General features: G+C 33.8%; 1 protein-coding gene across 3 annotated transcripts in view; it reads left to right on the forward strand.

Annotated features, from left to right (window-relative positions):
* OTUD7A (OTU deubiquitinase 7A) overlaps positions 1–14,989 on the forward strand; it is a 292,841-nt gene that overhangs the window by 183,187 nt on the left and 94,665 nt on the right. For all 3 annotated transcript variants that reach the window (XM_031955458.1, XM_031955459.1, XM_031955457.1), the window contains 2 exons: positions 144–326; positions 7,953–8,171. In XM_031955458.1, the coding sequence (XP_031811318.1) occupies positions 144–326; positions 7,953–8,171 (402 nt within the window). The remainder of the gene's footprint in view (positions 1–143; positions 327–7,952; positions 8,172–14,989) is intronic.

Below are 14,989 nucleotides of genomic sequence, written 5' to 3' on the forward strand. Positions count from 1 at the left end.
AATTCATCTTACTCATATTTTTATCCTTTGTACGTACTTATTATTTTAAATGACTAGATGATTAAATATATTGATTGCATTATGAATTTAGGTATTATCTAATATAGATCACTACAGACAATACAACTTTTTTTTTCTTGTAGGCAAAAACTGGGACTTGACTGCAGCTCTGAGCGACTATGAGCAACTCCGACAGGTTCATACAGCCAACCTACCACAGGTATTCAATGAAGGAAAATACTATAAGCAGCCAGAGAGAGAGCCATCCCAACAGGTGAACAAAATTGAGCGACCCTGCCTTCAGAGACAGGATGACATTGCCCAAGGTAAATAACTAATGATACCAAATTTACAATATGAAATTTTGACTAGTCCTCCATTATTCAAATGAGTGTGAGACAAAGACAGAATGACCGAATTATAAAATCTACTCTATTCATTCATGGTCATATATTCACACAGAAAAAAACCTTCATCAAGTCAGTAAGTAAATGGATTAGTTGAGGAATTAGTCTTATTATTTCTACTATTTTTTTTTAGCCAGCTGAGAATGCCATGTATTGATCTGGTTGAAAGGCTACAGAAGGTGGTAAGACACAGGAACAAAATCCACAAGCAGTGAAGAGATCAACAGACATTATGTCATTGAAACAATAGCAAAATTTTCAAATTAATCTTGAAGCAAAGTGGACTTTTGATTGCTTGGTGGAGAGCATTCATTAATCACTTTTTATGTGCTACAGGCTGTGCTGAGTGTTGGGGATACAAATACAGGAAAACAAGGGAATTCCTGCTCAAAAGGAGTTTATTTTCTTAAAAAGGGAGATTATAGAAAGAGGACCTGCAAAGCAGGGCAGGAGGGGTGGCAGGCTACTGAAGTGGTATGAAGGTTTGCTTCTGGCAAAAGAAGAAAAGAGCTCATCTATTAAAGCCCAGTCAACTGGTCCCAAAATCCAACATGCCAGAGTTCAAACAACATGCTCTGAAAATATCTGGAGAGCAGTTATTACATGCAGTTTATTCATTCATTCATTCCTCAATCCATTCACTTATTCATGAAGAAACAGATCCAGAGTAGTACTGACATATACATTGTCACATAGAGAGTTCGTGTCAAAGACAAGAGTGTAAATCAGAACTCTTTCCTGGTCAGTGTGTTTTCTCACTTCTACTGGTTAGAATATGTTCCTCCACCCCCATTCCCAACCACCACCATCTGGTTTTTACTCAAGACAAGAATTAACCTTAACCACATTTGTCACCTCATAAAAGGTCTCCTTGGACAACCTCTAACATTGGGCTTTTCACCACCAGATCACCCCTCAGTAACCAGAGACCCTCATGTACCTGGTTTTCAGACATGGAGAACAGGGCAAATCAAGGTTGCTTTATCTTGAATACAACACTATTTTATATTTTGAAATCTTAGTACAACTTATAATATTGGGCATTTCCTATTCTGATAAATGCAATAATTATCTGCCACCATCTGATTTTTTTTAAAGAAGATATTACACGAAGAAGATATTGTATTCTACCCTAGCTACGGCTGTTTTTATCGAGCTTGGCTAATAATCCCATCTGTTTTTAATAGAATTCAAATTTTAGGGTTTCTAAATTGGATGTTCAAGTGCCACATAATTGGATTCTTATTTAGTCTCTCTTTTATGAAATCCCAGTACCCGAAATGGCAACGAAGTCTTAGGATAGCTGTCGGAAGATGCAAATGTAGTCTTGACATTTGTTTTTGTCAGTCCTAAAGACGTTTTGTACTTCCTAACACCAGGAACTTTGTAATTTTTAAGTGAGGGTGATATTGGAGGAGGTCCTTTGGTATAACCTTTGTCATAATTTCCTATTCCAAATTTTACTCACACTTTAGAGCACACAAAAAAAGACAATCCTGGCTTTGGGTGTGTGTGTGTGTGTGTGTGTGTGTGTGCGCGTGCACATGTGTGACAGAGACAGACTGAGACAAAGAGAGACACAGACATAGAGAGATAAAGACGACAAAAGGAGAAAGGAAAGAGAAGGAAGAAAAGGAGGAGAAGGAGGAGGAGGAGGATTAAAAGGTGAAGGAGGAAGAGAAGGGAGAGGAGGAGGAGGAGGAAGTAGAGGAGAAGAAGGGAAGGAGGAAGAGGAAGAAGAGGAAAAAGAGGAGGAGGAGAAGGGAGAGGAGGAGGAAGTAGAGGAGAAGAAGGGAAGAGGAAGAAGAGGAAAAAGAGGAGGAGGAGAAGGGAGGAGGAAGAAGAGAAGGGGGATGATGAAGAGGAGGAGAGGAGGAGAACAAGAACAAGAACAAGAATGAAGATTATATAGGATTATTATATTAGAAGCGGCTCTTTCCCATTAGATGATCTTTTAACATTTGGAAGCTATTTTTTTTTATATCAAAGGGGTTGGCTCTTTCTGACTACTAATATTTAATATTTAGTACTATTAAATAACACTATTTAGCATACCTTACACTATCTACAAATGCACATTGACTGATGGCTCAAATATAGATCTGAATCAGAGAGCATGGATAGTTGGATGAAATCAACACAATTCATCTCTCTAGCTTTGTGGGGGTGGGGGGGAAACTCCAGTTATGTGTCTTGTTGATGGTGAGTCTTTACTTTAGTAGCCTTGTAGTCACAATATTCCTTTTTTTAACCTCTAATCTATAAATGGCCAGAGGTCAGGACTTTTTTTCCTTTAAAAAGTTAGTTGGATCAATATGTAGGACATAGGGTCAGTGAGAGCATAAATTTAGAACTAAAAAGAATTTCACTGGCAACAAAATCCAATCCCCTCATTTGACAAAGTAAGAATCTGAGTTGTGAAGAAATTAAGTCCTATGTCCATGGTAACACAGATAAAAAGTGACATGAAGGAATACCTGTCATGCTTCGTAAACTTTTTCCATTTATGAACCCTGTTAACCCCCAAAATTTTTATGTGACCCCAGGTATGTAGGTATATAAAATAGACACACAAGTCAAACATTTACTGATGGTACATCATAATTTTGTGACTTCCACATTCAGTTACACAACCCCATTTGGAATTGTGAACCACAATTTAAGAATCTGAGACCTAAAGTATCATCCTACTTCTTGGAATCTCTGTAATTTTTTCATTGAGCTTTACTACTTCATTTTTTTCTTTACTTTTTTTTCTTTTCCTTTCTTTCTTCCTTCCTTCCTTCTTTCCTTCCTTCTTTCTTACTTTCCTTTTTTCTTTCCTATTACTTTTTCTTTCCTTTTGTTCTTTCTTGCTTGCTTGTTTGCTTTCTTCCTTTTCTTTTCTTTTTCATAGGCAACATGTAATTGACTTCCTATTCATGAAAAAGGAAATTCCTGTAATATGAAACTCATCAGGAATATGAAAATAATATTTAAAGGTACATGTGCTATTTAAGGTTAGATTAAAACATGCCAAAGTTGAAACATGATTTGATGGGAATTTCTCTCTCTCAAATTTCAAGATATGAGAGATATTTGAGAACCAGGTTTGAGATAGATTTTTATATGATCTCCTGCCAATTCTTAAGTCCCATCTTTAGAATCTATTTGATCAAAATTAAATTAATCCCCTTTCTGTCCTCTGCTTTCCTTTATTAAAAAGAAAAAAGAAAAAAAACCAGAAAGACTGAGAAAGTCAGAAACAAAGGAGGGAAGAGAGAGACATGAGGGGATGAGAGAAGGTGAGACAGACAGACACAGAGACAGAGACAAAGAGAGAGAGACTGAGAGAGAAAAGTTTAGAAAAGAAATTGTTCTCTCTCTCTTTCCTCTCCCTCCCTCTCTCTAGATAGAGATATCTGTCTTTTCTAAATGACACCTTAATCTTTTCTAATAAATCTTTATGGTATGCAGATGAGAGGAGGGGATTGGGTAGAGATTAAGGGGAATAACAATTAGGAAAATCTCCTGCTAACAAGTAAGTTAATATGAAACAGATGTTATAGGACAATTATGTCCCAAGTGTATTATTTTATGAGTTTGTAATGGAGTTTTGAACAATAGTAATAATGAACCTGTGATATTTCACCTATAAAAAGTCTAAAAAGAATGTTTGTCTTATTAAAAAAATTGACCCTATCATTGCATCCTAGACCAGGAAGGAAATGTGTGTTTAAAATGTTTTCTATTTTATAATTTTCACTTTATAACAATTGATTACTAAAATGAGTAGTTTTGAGACTTTAAAAATGGTTATGTCAACCAAATATTTGATGAGCACTTAACACTGCAAGACATTTGATTATATGTTTTATATTTCTTCATTTCACAAATTCTCAATAGGTTTCTTCCTTCTTCTCCACTCACCTCATCATCACCCTAGTTCAGACCCTCATCACTTCTTGACTGAATTATTGCAATAGCCTCATTTGCGGGCTCTATTGCTCAAGCTTTTCTCTATTCCATCCATTCTCCACACAGCCTTCAAAGTGATTTTTCCCAAAGTGCAGATCCAGTAATATTATCCCCATAACTCAATAAGCTTTAATGATACACTTTTACTTCTAGGATCTAATATAAACTTTATCGGACATTTAAATCTCTTCACTACCAGATTTCTTGCCACTTTTCCAGTATTCCTACCCATCATTCCCTTCTAACGTCTCTACAATGCAGTCCCACTGGCCCACTTCCAGTTCCACATATATTCCATTCCATCTCTCATTTCCATGTCTTTATACTAGCTGTCTCTCATCCCTAAAATGGACCCTTCTTCATTTTTGCTTCTTAGAATTTTGATTTCTTTTAAGATTCAATTCAAGTGACATCTTTCCCAGGAAATATTTTTCTGATCATCCCAGAAGTTAATGTGTTTTTTCCAAAAACTACCTTAAATTCATTTTTTGGGGGGGTATTATTTATTATTTGTATGTGTATATAGAAATATATATATGTAGAGAGAGATACACACACATATATATAGAGAGAGATATTTATGTATATATGCATACTGGAATATATACTTACTATATCATATAATATATGCCATAATTTATGCTATTATTGTTTAGTTGTTTTCAGTCATGTCTGATTTTATAATCCCATGTGGGGTTTTCTTGGCAAAAATAATGGATTGGTTTGCCATTCTCCAGTTCATTTTACAGATGAAGAAATTTAGGCAAACGGGGTTAAGTGATTTGTCCAGGGTCACCCACCTAGTAAATGTCTGAGGATGAATTTGAACTCAGATTTTCCGATTCCATTCCCAAGGCTCTATCCACTGTGCCACCTTGTATATACAAGCTTGTATATATGCCATATATATATATATATTTATATAATATGCATGCTTATATGTATATACACATATATTTGTGTATATTGTATACATCCTTATACAATATATCTTGATGCATATACATACATTTTATACACTTATATACATACTTATATGCAACCATATTTACATATATACATTTATCCATATATACATATATATTTATATTGTTTACGTGTGTATATTTGTTGCCTTTCCATTAGACTGTGAATTACTTGAAGACATCAGCTGTATCCATATTGCTTAGCATAGTAAGCGCTTACAAATGCTAGTTCGTTATCAATTCCCTTATTAGATAGGATGTGGCAATTGAAAGAAAATCTAAAAAAAAATCTATATTATTGTTCTCCCCTGATTTGGAATCTTAAGGAAAGAAATGTAGCACAAGAGGAACAACTTATACATTTCTATTGTATTTATTGTATCATTTTCTTGATTTTTCCCTATTGGACTATGAGTTTCATTATGAAAAAGAGACTGTCTTATTTAATTTTCACATGTGGCCCATGTATACTAAAGTATTTGCACATTACAGGCAATTAATAAATATTTGTTGACCTAGAATAAGTAATTTTTAGATGCCTTGTAGCAAAAGAGATGTTATTATAGCATAAAGTTCCCTCAGAAGTGGAGGGTCTTACTTTTTTAGCCTAATGGACCTCTTCCATGGTAGTGAAACCTATGATCTATACATAGTAGTCTGAAAGGTATAAAATAAAGTAAATAAAATTACAAAGAAAAAAACATTTATTGAAATATATTCATCAAAATATATGTTTTAAAAATCACAGACTCCAGCTTAAGAAGTTCGTTCTAAAGTTCCAAGCACTAAGTCTGAAACTAAATTTTATTCTTGCAGTAAACCCATACTTGATTCCCAGCTCCATTGTTTTATGACTATAAAGTTTTATTAAGGATCCTTAACATTTCTGATTCTCAATTTCCTCCATTTCTCACATGCTAATAGAACTACTAGCATTCTCAATCTCAGAGAATTTCCAAAAGGATTGACTACGATAATATGCTTTGTAAGTCAAAAGCACTTTATAAATGTCAGCTGTTGTTGTTGCTATTGTTATTATTATTATTAGATTTAGTAACTACGCATTCATTTGTTACCTTTGGAAAGAACAATATCAGTTCAGTTATGATAGTAAAATCTTATTTCTATTATTTCTATCTGACCTTAGACAAATCCCTTAACTTCTTTTAATCTGAGATTCCTTATCTGTAAAAGGAAAGAGTTGGTCTAGATGACCTCTAAGGTTGCTTGTAATTGGTGTTTATGATTCTATATTCATAAGTTGTTGGATTTGGGTTTTTTATTATCATAACATTTTTATACCAGTGCTTATAATGGAGATTAAATTGAAAATTTGAACTGAAGAAACAAAAAAGCTAGGGCACTAACAATCAAAACTAATAAATTAAATTAAACAAAACTTCTTCAAGTACTAAATTACAAATGAAAATATAATGCTTAACTATTTCTGATATGATTTTCTTGATATAATTTTTAGCCTATTTACTTTTCAGATATATTGTCAAGGCTTTTTCAAATAAAACACAATTTTAAAAATATTCTTAAAACTGAAATCAGAACTAATGAACAAATGGAAATTCTCTACCTTCACCATCACTCATGAAAATTTTTGTGAAGCAGCTGATAAAGTTTATTATTTCATCTAATTCTGAATTATTACATATTATAACAATCACATCCTTCTCACTAAATAAGCAACTTGTAATATTTTTAAAGTCAAATAAAATTGATATGAAAGCATAAGATTAAAAATATTTGTGTTGTTTTTAGTCTTCTGTTGTTTGGTTTCATTAAAAATGAAATATTAAAGGGTATTATAATAAAGGATTTTATTATGATATTGTTATTAGGTTGCTTAGGAGTTCATGGTTATTTCTCAAATCTTATAGCAATAATTGTTACAAATAAAACTTCTCAGGTTAAACATTGTTGTTGATTTTTTTTTTAATGATTTTACTTCAAAGGTTCTGTTGAGTTACTTTTCAAAGTTACATCAAAGTTTGAAAACTTTTACTTTAGAAAAATTCTGTTATGGTTATTATTCCTAGGTAGGATATAGCCTACAGACACTTTATTATGATAAAATGTAGTATCAATTGGAGAAAAAACATAAATGCTGTTTCAGTGTTTGAGGTCTGCATATTTCCATATATGTTATGTTTTATCAGAACAAATAAAAAGAATCTGTCTTAAAATTGAAGTCACGATGGTTAGATCCAAAATAGATTGCCACCTGCTTTAAAGATAAAAACAAATTCCAATCTCTTTGATGTATTTTAATGATATAAGATGATAGCTGTGCACAGAATTTTGTTTGAATTTCGTTAGATGCAGCTTGAGCTGAGAATGAACAAGAATAATGATATCTTTTAGAATGTTAATAAATATTTGTTCTATTAAACCTTTAGCAATTATCTTTCTAAGTGGTTTAGTATAATGAGTATTATTTGGAACATAGTGTTTATTCAGCCCAGATTCCTGAATACAGTTTGAAAAGATATGTATTTAGAGAGGGTAGTATTTGATGAGGAAGGTATTTTCTATAAATAAGCAAAATTATATATGGAGGTTTGGAGATGACATTTACAAGCTACTTAAGCATTATCATCCTTTTTCTCCCTAGAAAAACGTCTTTCCAGAGGTATTTCTCATGCCAGCTCAGCCATAGTCTCCCTTGCCCGATCTCATGTGGCCAATGAATGCAGCAATGAACAATTTCCCCTGGAGATGCCCATCTACACATTCCAACTGCCAGACCTCAGTGTATACAGTGAAGACTTCAGGAGCTTCATCGAACGTGATTTAATTGAACAGGCCACAATGGTTGCCTTGGAGCAGGCAGGTAAGTAAATTCATTGAGGATGATACATGGTAGATGACCTGGCTCCCTGAGATGTTTTTTTTTTTTATTTTAATATTAGAATTGATATGGCCTTGACCTAAGAAATCAAGATAAGCAACAAAAGGAATATTTTCCATTTTTGATGGGTCCATTTGTTCTCTGCTATATTCCATTCCAACTCTAGTTATCCAGAGTCAAGCCTCATTCTCAGTAAAAAGTCATACTTCTAATATGTCTTTGATTGGGTAGATTAAAATTATGTGATACTTAGGCTTCTCCAATTTTTTTTTGTTGTTTCTAATTCCATGGTCTTTATGTTATGCTACCTCCTATACTAAGGGAAGTAAGAATTTGCCCAAATTTTTCAAAGGGAGGGGATCTTTTTCATTTTTATGTTTTGTGCCCAACTCCAAATATAGTAAACACTTAATAAAAATTCATTACAATGAACTGAATTTGCTTTTTTTTTCCTCTTCTCACATCATTTTTGTCTCTGGTACCTCCATATTTCACAGGCAAGAGAGACAGTACTGGCCCTAATCTGACTTCACTCCTGCCCTTTTTTTTCCATCCAATATTGCCAATTTACTTCTGGAGACATAGAGTTACATAATAAACAACCTAAATTATTTTATTCTTTGAAGAATTATTTTCACCCGGGGGAGGAAATTCAGGATGAATGTTTAAAACAAATCTAGGTTTTTATCCAATTACAAAAACCTTTACTGCATTCATGGAAGGTGTGTATGTAATATTTTGCTTCTCTATTTATGTTGTGATTCTTGTTCTAAAAATACTTCTAAAAATCTATTTATTAACCAGAGGTTATAGTAGTGAACAGACATATAAAAATATAGAATTTAAAGTTAAACTATTCAGTAGACATGTATCATATAGTCCAACCTTCTCATTTTCTACAAGAAGATAACAGAGGAATCATGGTCATAAAACTAGTTGGTTTAGTTGCCCAAACAGAATTGTGTCTGTTTATTACTAGTCTAGAAAACTTGATCTTCATAGCAAAGTCTCCATTGAGTTCAGCTGAGTTCTTGGTTGGAATGAGGTAGAAATGGTGATACAGTATGACAATAATTAGCTGTCCTACAGCACCACCTAATTTATAAGTCAGTGACTGAGTAATTTGGGAGTGTAGGCTAACTCTTGATTTATAAATATTGATAAGCAAGAAATTGAGGTTATATGTATTTTAAGCTAAGAACTGAATGACAATCTGCAATGTCATCTGTAAACTCAAGAAGACTTTAATGAATATCCTCAGTATGTAAGACAGTGTGAGACTACATTTTAAAATATCAAAATAGTAGAATTTAGTTTCTATGAAATGAACTAAGTCATGTTCAAATAATTAATTGTTCTTTGGTTTTGAAATTAAGCTTGATTTTTATGGAGCAGGAATGGGATTTCTCTCCTCTCTCCCATAAACTTATATAATCACAGATTTGTTGTTAATGTTCAGTCATTTCAATTGTGTCCATCTCTTTGTGGGATTTTTTTTTGGCAAATGAATTTGCTATTTCCTTATCCAGATAATTTTATAGATGAGGAAACTGAGACAAAAAGGGTAAAGTGATTTGCCTGGGGTTTCAGTTAATAAGTGTCTGAGGCTGGTTTTGAACTCTAGGAAGATGACTCGGCTCCAGATCTGGCTTTTTATCCACTGAGTCACCTAGCAGCCTCATAATAACAGAAGCCCCCAACAATTAAAATGTAATCAGTGAAAATTTTAGGTAAGAAAAATCCCTTGATCAGTTTTAGAGAATTATAGTGCTTTGATAATTGCTTAAAGGGAGATGATGCTGCTACCCAAGAAACATCTTGTGACTGGCAGAAAGAACCAAACACACCTCTTGGCCTATATATGAAAAATAACAGTTCATCAGTGAGATCAGTCAACTTGTCAAGGAAGAATTCCAGTTGGAAACGAATTCTCCTCAGGGTATGACTAGTCTTCCTCTACCCCCATTAAGCATATTAGCAAAAAGATTGATCTAATAGCAAATAATATATCCATCATGGAGCAGAAAGAGACATACTGGGCAAACATAGATTTAGAAAGGTGGCCACCTGAGGAAGCAGTTTAAGAAATATGATCTCTTGTACCAAAGGAGAATGCTGGCTATGAACTCAATAAAAGAACTCAACAGCCAGGAGTTGTGATTTTAATCCTTTGTTCACACATGTTCTTTATACATGTGCTTTCATTTCCACTGTAATCTAAGTTTGTGCTCACTCTCATGGTGGATCCATATATATTTGTGGGAGATTTTTGAAGGGAATGTTTTATACCAAATTGTTCTGCCCAAATCATTTGATTAAATAATGTTGATAATGTTTGCATTTGTTTTCTTTCTCTTTCTTTTCCCCTTTTTAATCTACGTTTTCTTGTGTAGCAAGATAATTGGGGAAATATAGAGAGAAGAATTGCACATGTTTAACATATATTGGATTACTTGCCATGTAGGTCTGGGATTGGGGGGAAGAGAGGGAGAAAAAAGTTTGGAACACAAAGTTTTGCAAGAGTGAATGTTGAAAATTATGCATATGTCTTGAAAATAAAAACCGTTAACTAAAAAGTAATGTTGATAAATACTAATTGAGGCCATTGGCTAATTATGAAGGGGAAGCACATGACTAGGGTCTCATGAATGACAATACATGGACAGCTAAATGGCACTGGAAGTAAAACAATGGGTCCAGAGTCAGAACCTGAGTTTGAGTTCAGTCACAGACAGTTACTAGAAGTGTGGTCCAGCCAAGTCATTTAATCTGTTTGCCTCAGTTTCCTCAATTGTAAAATGAGGCTAGTAACACTATCTATCTTCCAGCATCATTGCGAGCATCAAATGAGATAATATTTGTAAGGCACTTAGCATAGTTCCAAGTACATAGTATATCTTACACTAAAAAAACTAACCCTAGAGGGGAGAAGTCAGCCCACATTTGGGAGATCCCAGCATGGAGGTGGAAATAAAAGTTTAAAGACTGAACCCAGAAGATGTGCTCTAATAGCATTAGTCAAATAAAATAGTATCTTTTGAAAACTACCTAGGTCATGTAATTTTCAAAAACATAATATATCTATCTATATTGGAATCTTATTTTGATAGGAAATAAGTTATATTTCATAAGATGCTCCCTCAAACCACTTCCTCTCTCTAACCTCTTTTACTTTGGCCATATTCACTAGATTTTATTTATCTTGAGTCCTTCAAAAACTTAAGGATAATTTCTCATTGTACGAATTGCCAGTTCAGTTTCCCCACCCCCCTTGTGCTTTGGAATCTACCACATTTGCCAGTCACCCAGGATGCATTGCTAACTCACAGCACCTCCTGCTAAGAGTGACAAAAGTAGATAGCAATTGCAGCCTTGTATTTTATTACCAAGTAAGTCTCTTTTCTTTTTCTTCAACGAAGTATTTTCTTTGTTGCTACCACATATGTATTCTGTGGCCACAAGTTATTTTTAGGGTGACATATTAGAAATGGCAGAGCCAAATTTAAAGTAAAAAACATCCCTCTTACTCTCTCACATTGAACTGATGTCACACTTGGTTAGCGTCTGTCTGTCTTCAAGGGTGACGGACACAGGCACCTTATTTAGAAATGTGTAGTAAGCCATCTGTTAAAGTCTCAAGTTAATTGATTCCATTACCTTGTATGAATCAGAAGAACATTTCTTTGGAAAGTCAAAAGAAATGACTAATAACTCTTAACAAAATCCAAGTCGATGTTAAAAAGTTTTTCATACCATTTTTTTTTTCCTTTTGGGAAATTCTGATTTCAAAAGGAGACTATTTAATAAGTGCTGTTCTCTGCAACACTGGTTTCTTTTCTTTTCTTTCTTTTTTTAAAAAGTGAAGTTATTCTTTAGCTACAATTGTAATGACTCCCCAACCACAGTTGAAGTTAAAAAAAACTGGACCATGTGAATGACTTCTATAGAATTTGTTTCCAAATTAAACTGTGAATTTTGAAAGATTTTTTTCTGGTTGGTTTATCATTCAAGGTCTAACAAGAAGAGATGTCAGTTAACTAAGAAAAATGTCTTTGTAGATGTAGTCCAACAACAACTTGCATTAGTAGAATTATGCAGATATGTATCATTCTTAAATAGTTCTTTCCTGATTTCATTAAATTACCTTAATTTGACATGATTTCAGATGTTAAGAGTGTGATAATTCCTTTTCACTTTCCGCTTTTAAAATTTTTGTCTTCAACATTCAGTTCAAATAAGTAGTTTCTTGGTGATTACTTCCTTCTCATCCCTTTTCTCATTGATATTTCCATTTTTCCCATCATTCCCTATCTTATATAATACTTGGTCTATGTGCATGTTGTTTATCCCCCTACCTTAGCCCCACTGAAACATTTAAGTTCTAGGAGGCAGGGATTGTTGTTTTTTATTGTTTTTGTGTCCCCAATACCTAACATAATGTCTTGCCCAGAGACAGCACTTAACAAGTATTTCTTAAATTGTTGAATTTGTCTTGTCCAAGCCAAACTCCTACAATTCTTTGCACTTCACAAAGAAATTGCCTTTGCTATTGGTATTCAGAAGTAATTGGAATGTGATTGAATACGTAGTTTAAATTGAGTGTCAAAGAAATGGAAAATTCTTCATGTTGTACTTTTCCAAAAAGCAATCTCCCCTTACTTAAGGAAGATTTAGGGGTTTATAGTTTTGCCATGTAGCCTGCTTTAATCACTTCCAAAAAGATGTATTTCTGGAGTTACAATTGAATAAAATTGGTTTGTTGACAACTTGTTGCTTTTTATTGGGATCAAAGTCCATATATAAGTTTTAGAGTCCTAGAATGTTAGTAACTTAGTTCATTTGTCATGGCAGGTGAAATACTCGGCTCCTTTTAAGAGACTAAATCTCTTTCACTTGTATAGTTACCCTTGTGTCTGAAATGATTCAGGATGAATTATAGTAACAACTCATCTTCACAATTTGCTGTATTTGAAATACTATGAGACATCAGACATGCTTCCTTCCTGTTTAAAAAAAAAAAAAACTTTTGAGAGTAATTAGGTATAATCAAACATTTACATTCTTGCTTCCCAGAAGTTAGCTTGTGGGCTGATGAACATCAAATGAATAATTCAAGAAAATATTCATAGCCTAGTGGAGACCCTTGAAAGGGCAGGAGGAAGGAGGGTGTCAAGAATCAGTGTAGTAACAGAGTTCAACTAAGTCATGGAAGATAAACAACTTTTAAAAATAGTGTTCACATATATATTAGTGCTTTATTGATCTTTGTTCTAAGTAGCTCATTTGAACTAATCAAATCACAGTATCTATCATTAGGGTACTGAAACATATAATTTCAACGTACAAATTAACATCATTTTAAAGAGAAAGATTTACTCTTTAATTTGGTCCTTGGAGTCAACAGGAAAGTAATATTAAAATCCAACTTTGTAGAGGTTTTAAGAATAGATGATTCAAAAGGTCATAGTGCTAATTGGTTTGCCTCCAGAAAAAGCCCTACTTATATTATGTTATTCCAATTTTTGAGTTCTCCATTTTTGGAGATTCCACAATCTCTCTTGTGGTCAGAAATTCTTCTTTATTGTCTAGCATATATCTCAGTTACAATAAAAGCTTGTTGTTTTTTTCTTTTCCTTTACCAAGCAAAGTTGGAATATGGCCAATTTCTTTTTTATACTGTCTCCTCCTTATGGTTGAAAACTGTTATTGTCATTCTTCCTTCAGTTTTTCAAGTAAAGTTACTCTAGCCATTTACCTTTCGTTCTTATGAGTTATATTCATTAATGTATGAGGCCCTACTCCCCCTGGGAAATATCTCTGCATTTTCCAGATCTCCTTTTGTGCCTTCTTTATTTCGTTCTAGTTTGTATTAAAGTTTTAGTAAACATATTGGATTTTACCCCAGGGGTCCTCAAACTTTTTAAATAGGGGGCCAGTTCATTGTCCCTCAGACTGTTGGAGGGCCGGACTATAGTAAAACCAAAAACTTTGTTTTGTGGGCCTTTGAATAAAGAAACTTCATAGCCCTGGGTGAGGGGGATAAATGTCCTCAGCTGCTGCATCTGGCCCGTGGGCCGTAGTTTGAGGACCCCTGCCAGTAGACTATAAGATCTTTGAAAGCAGAAATTTATGTCTCATTTTTACATCTCTCTAGTAATTTCAGACAATCCTTTGCACATGGTGGACACTTTGTATTTAAAAACTCAATTTAAGTGTTTTGAAAAACTAGAGTACTCCAGCCAAGATGACTGCTTGAAGGAAGCATAGACCTCCCAGTTGGCACATGCTTATTCTAGCAAAATCATGAAATGCACACCAGATGGATGAATGATCAAGAGTCCCCAGTGAAAAACTGTAATAAGTATTTTTTCCTATTCATATAAGTCATCTAGAAACGGAAAGACAGTGAGAAACAGGAGTGCTAATAGAGTAAAAAGGCCAATTAGGCTAACAAGTCCAACTTCCCAAAACAATCAATGAAGAACCATAGACACTGTAACCCACAATACTCTATGTCTAAAGGCAGAAAAAGTACAGACCTTAAAAAATTCCCGAGGCTAGGAAACCTAGGTTTTGGAGAACAGAGTGACAGAGATCAGAATGTGTGACAGTGCTCAAACCAAGAGAGCCCAGGTACCCAGGGATTCCAAACTCCCTAGCTGAATATGAAAAATTTTTATAAAGATTTTTCCCCTAGACTTTTATATACCATTAAAAAATTATTGAGGATACCTCACAAAGAATTTTTCTTTATGTGGATTATACCTATTAATATTGGCTGAGTTAGATTAAAAATCTTA

This window comes from Sarcophilus harrisii, chromosome 2 (genome assembly GCF_902635505.1).
Source record: "Sarcophilus harrisii chromosome 2, mSarHar1.11, whole genome shotgun sequence".
Lineage (NCBI taxonomy): Eukaryota > Metazoa > Chordata > Mammalia > Dasyuromorphia > Dasyuridae > Sarcophilus > Sarcophilus harrisii.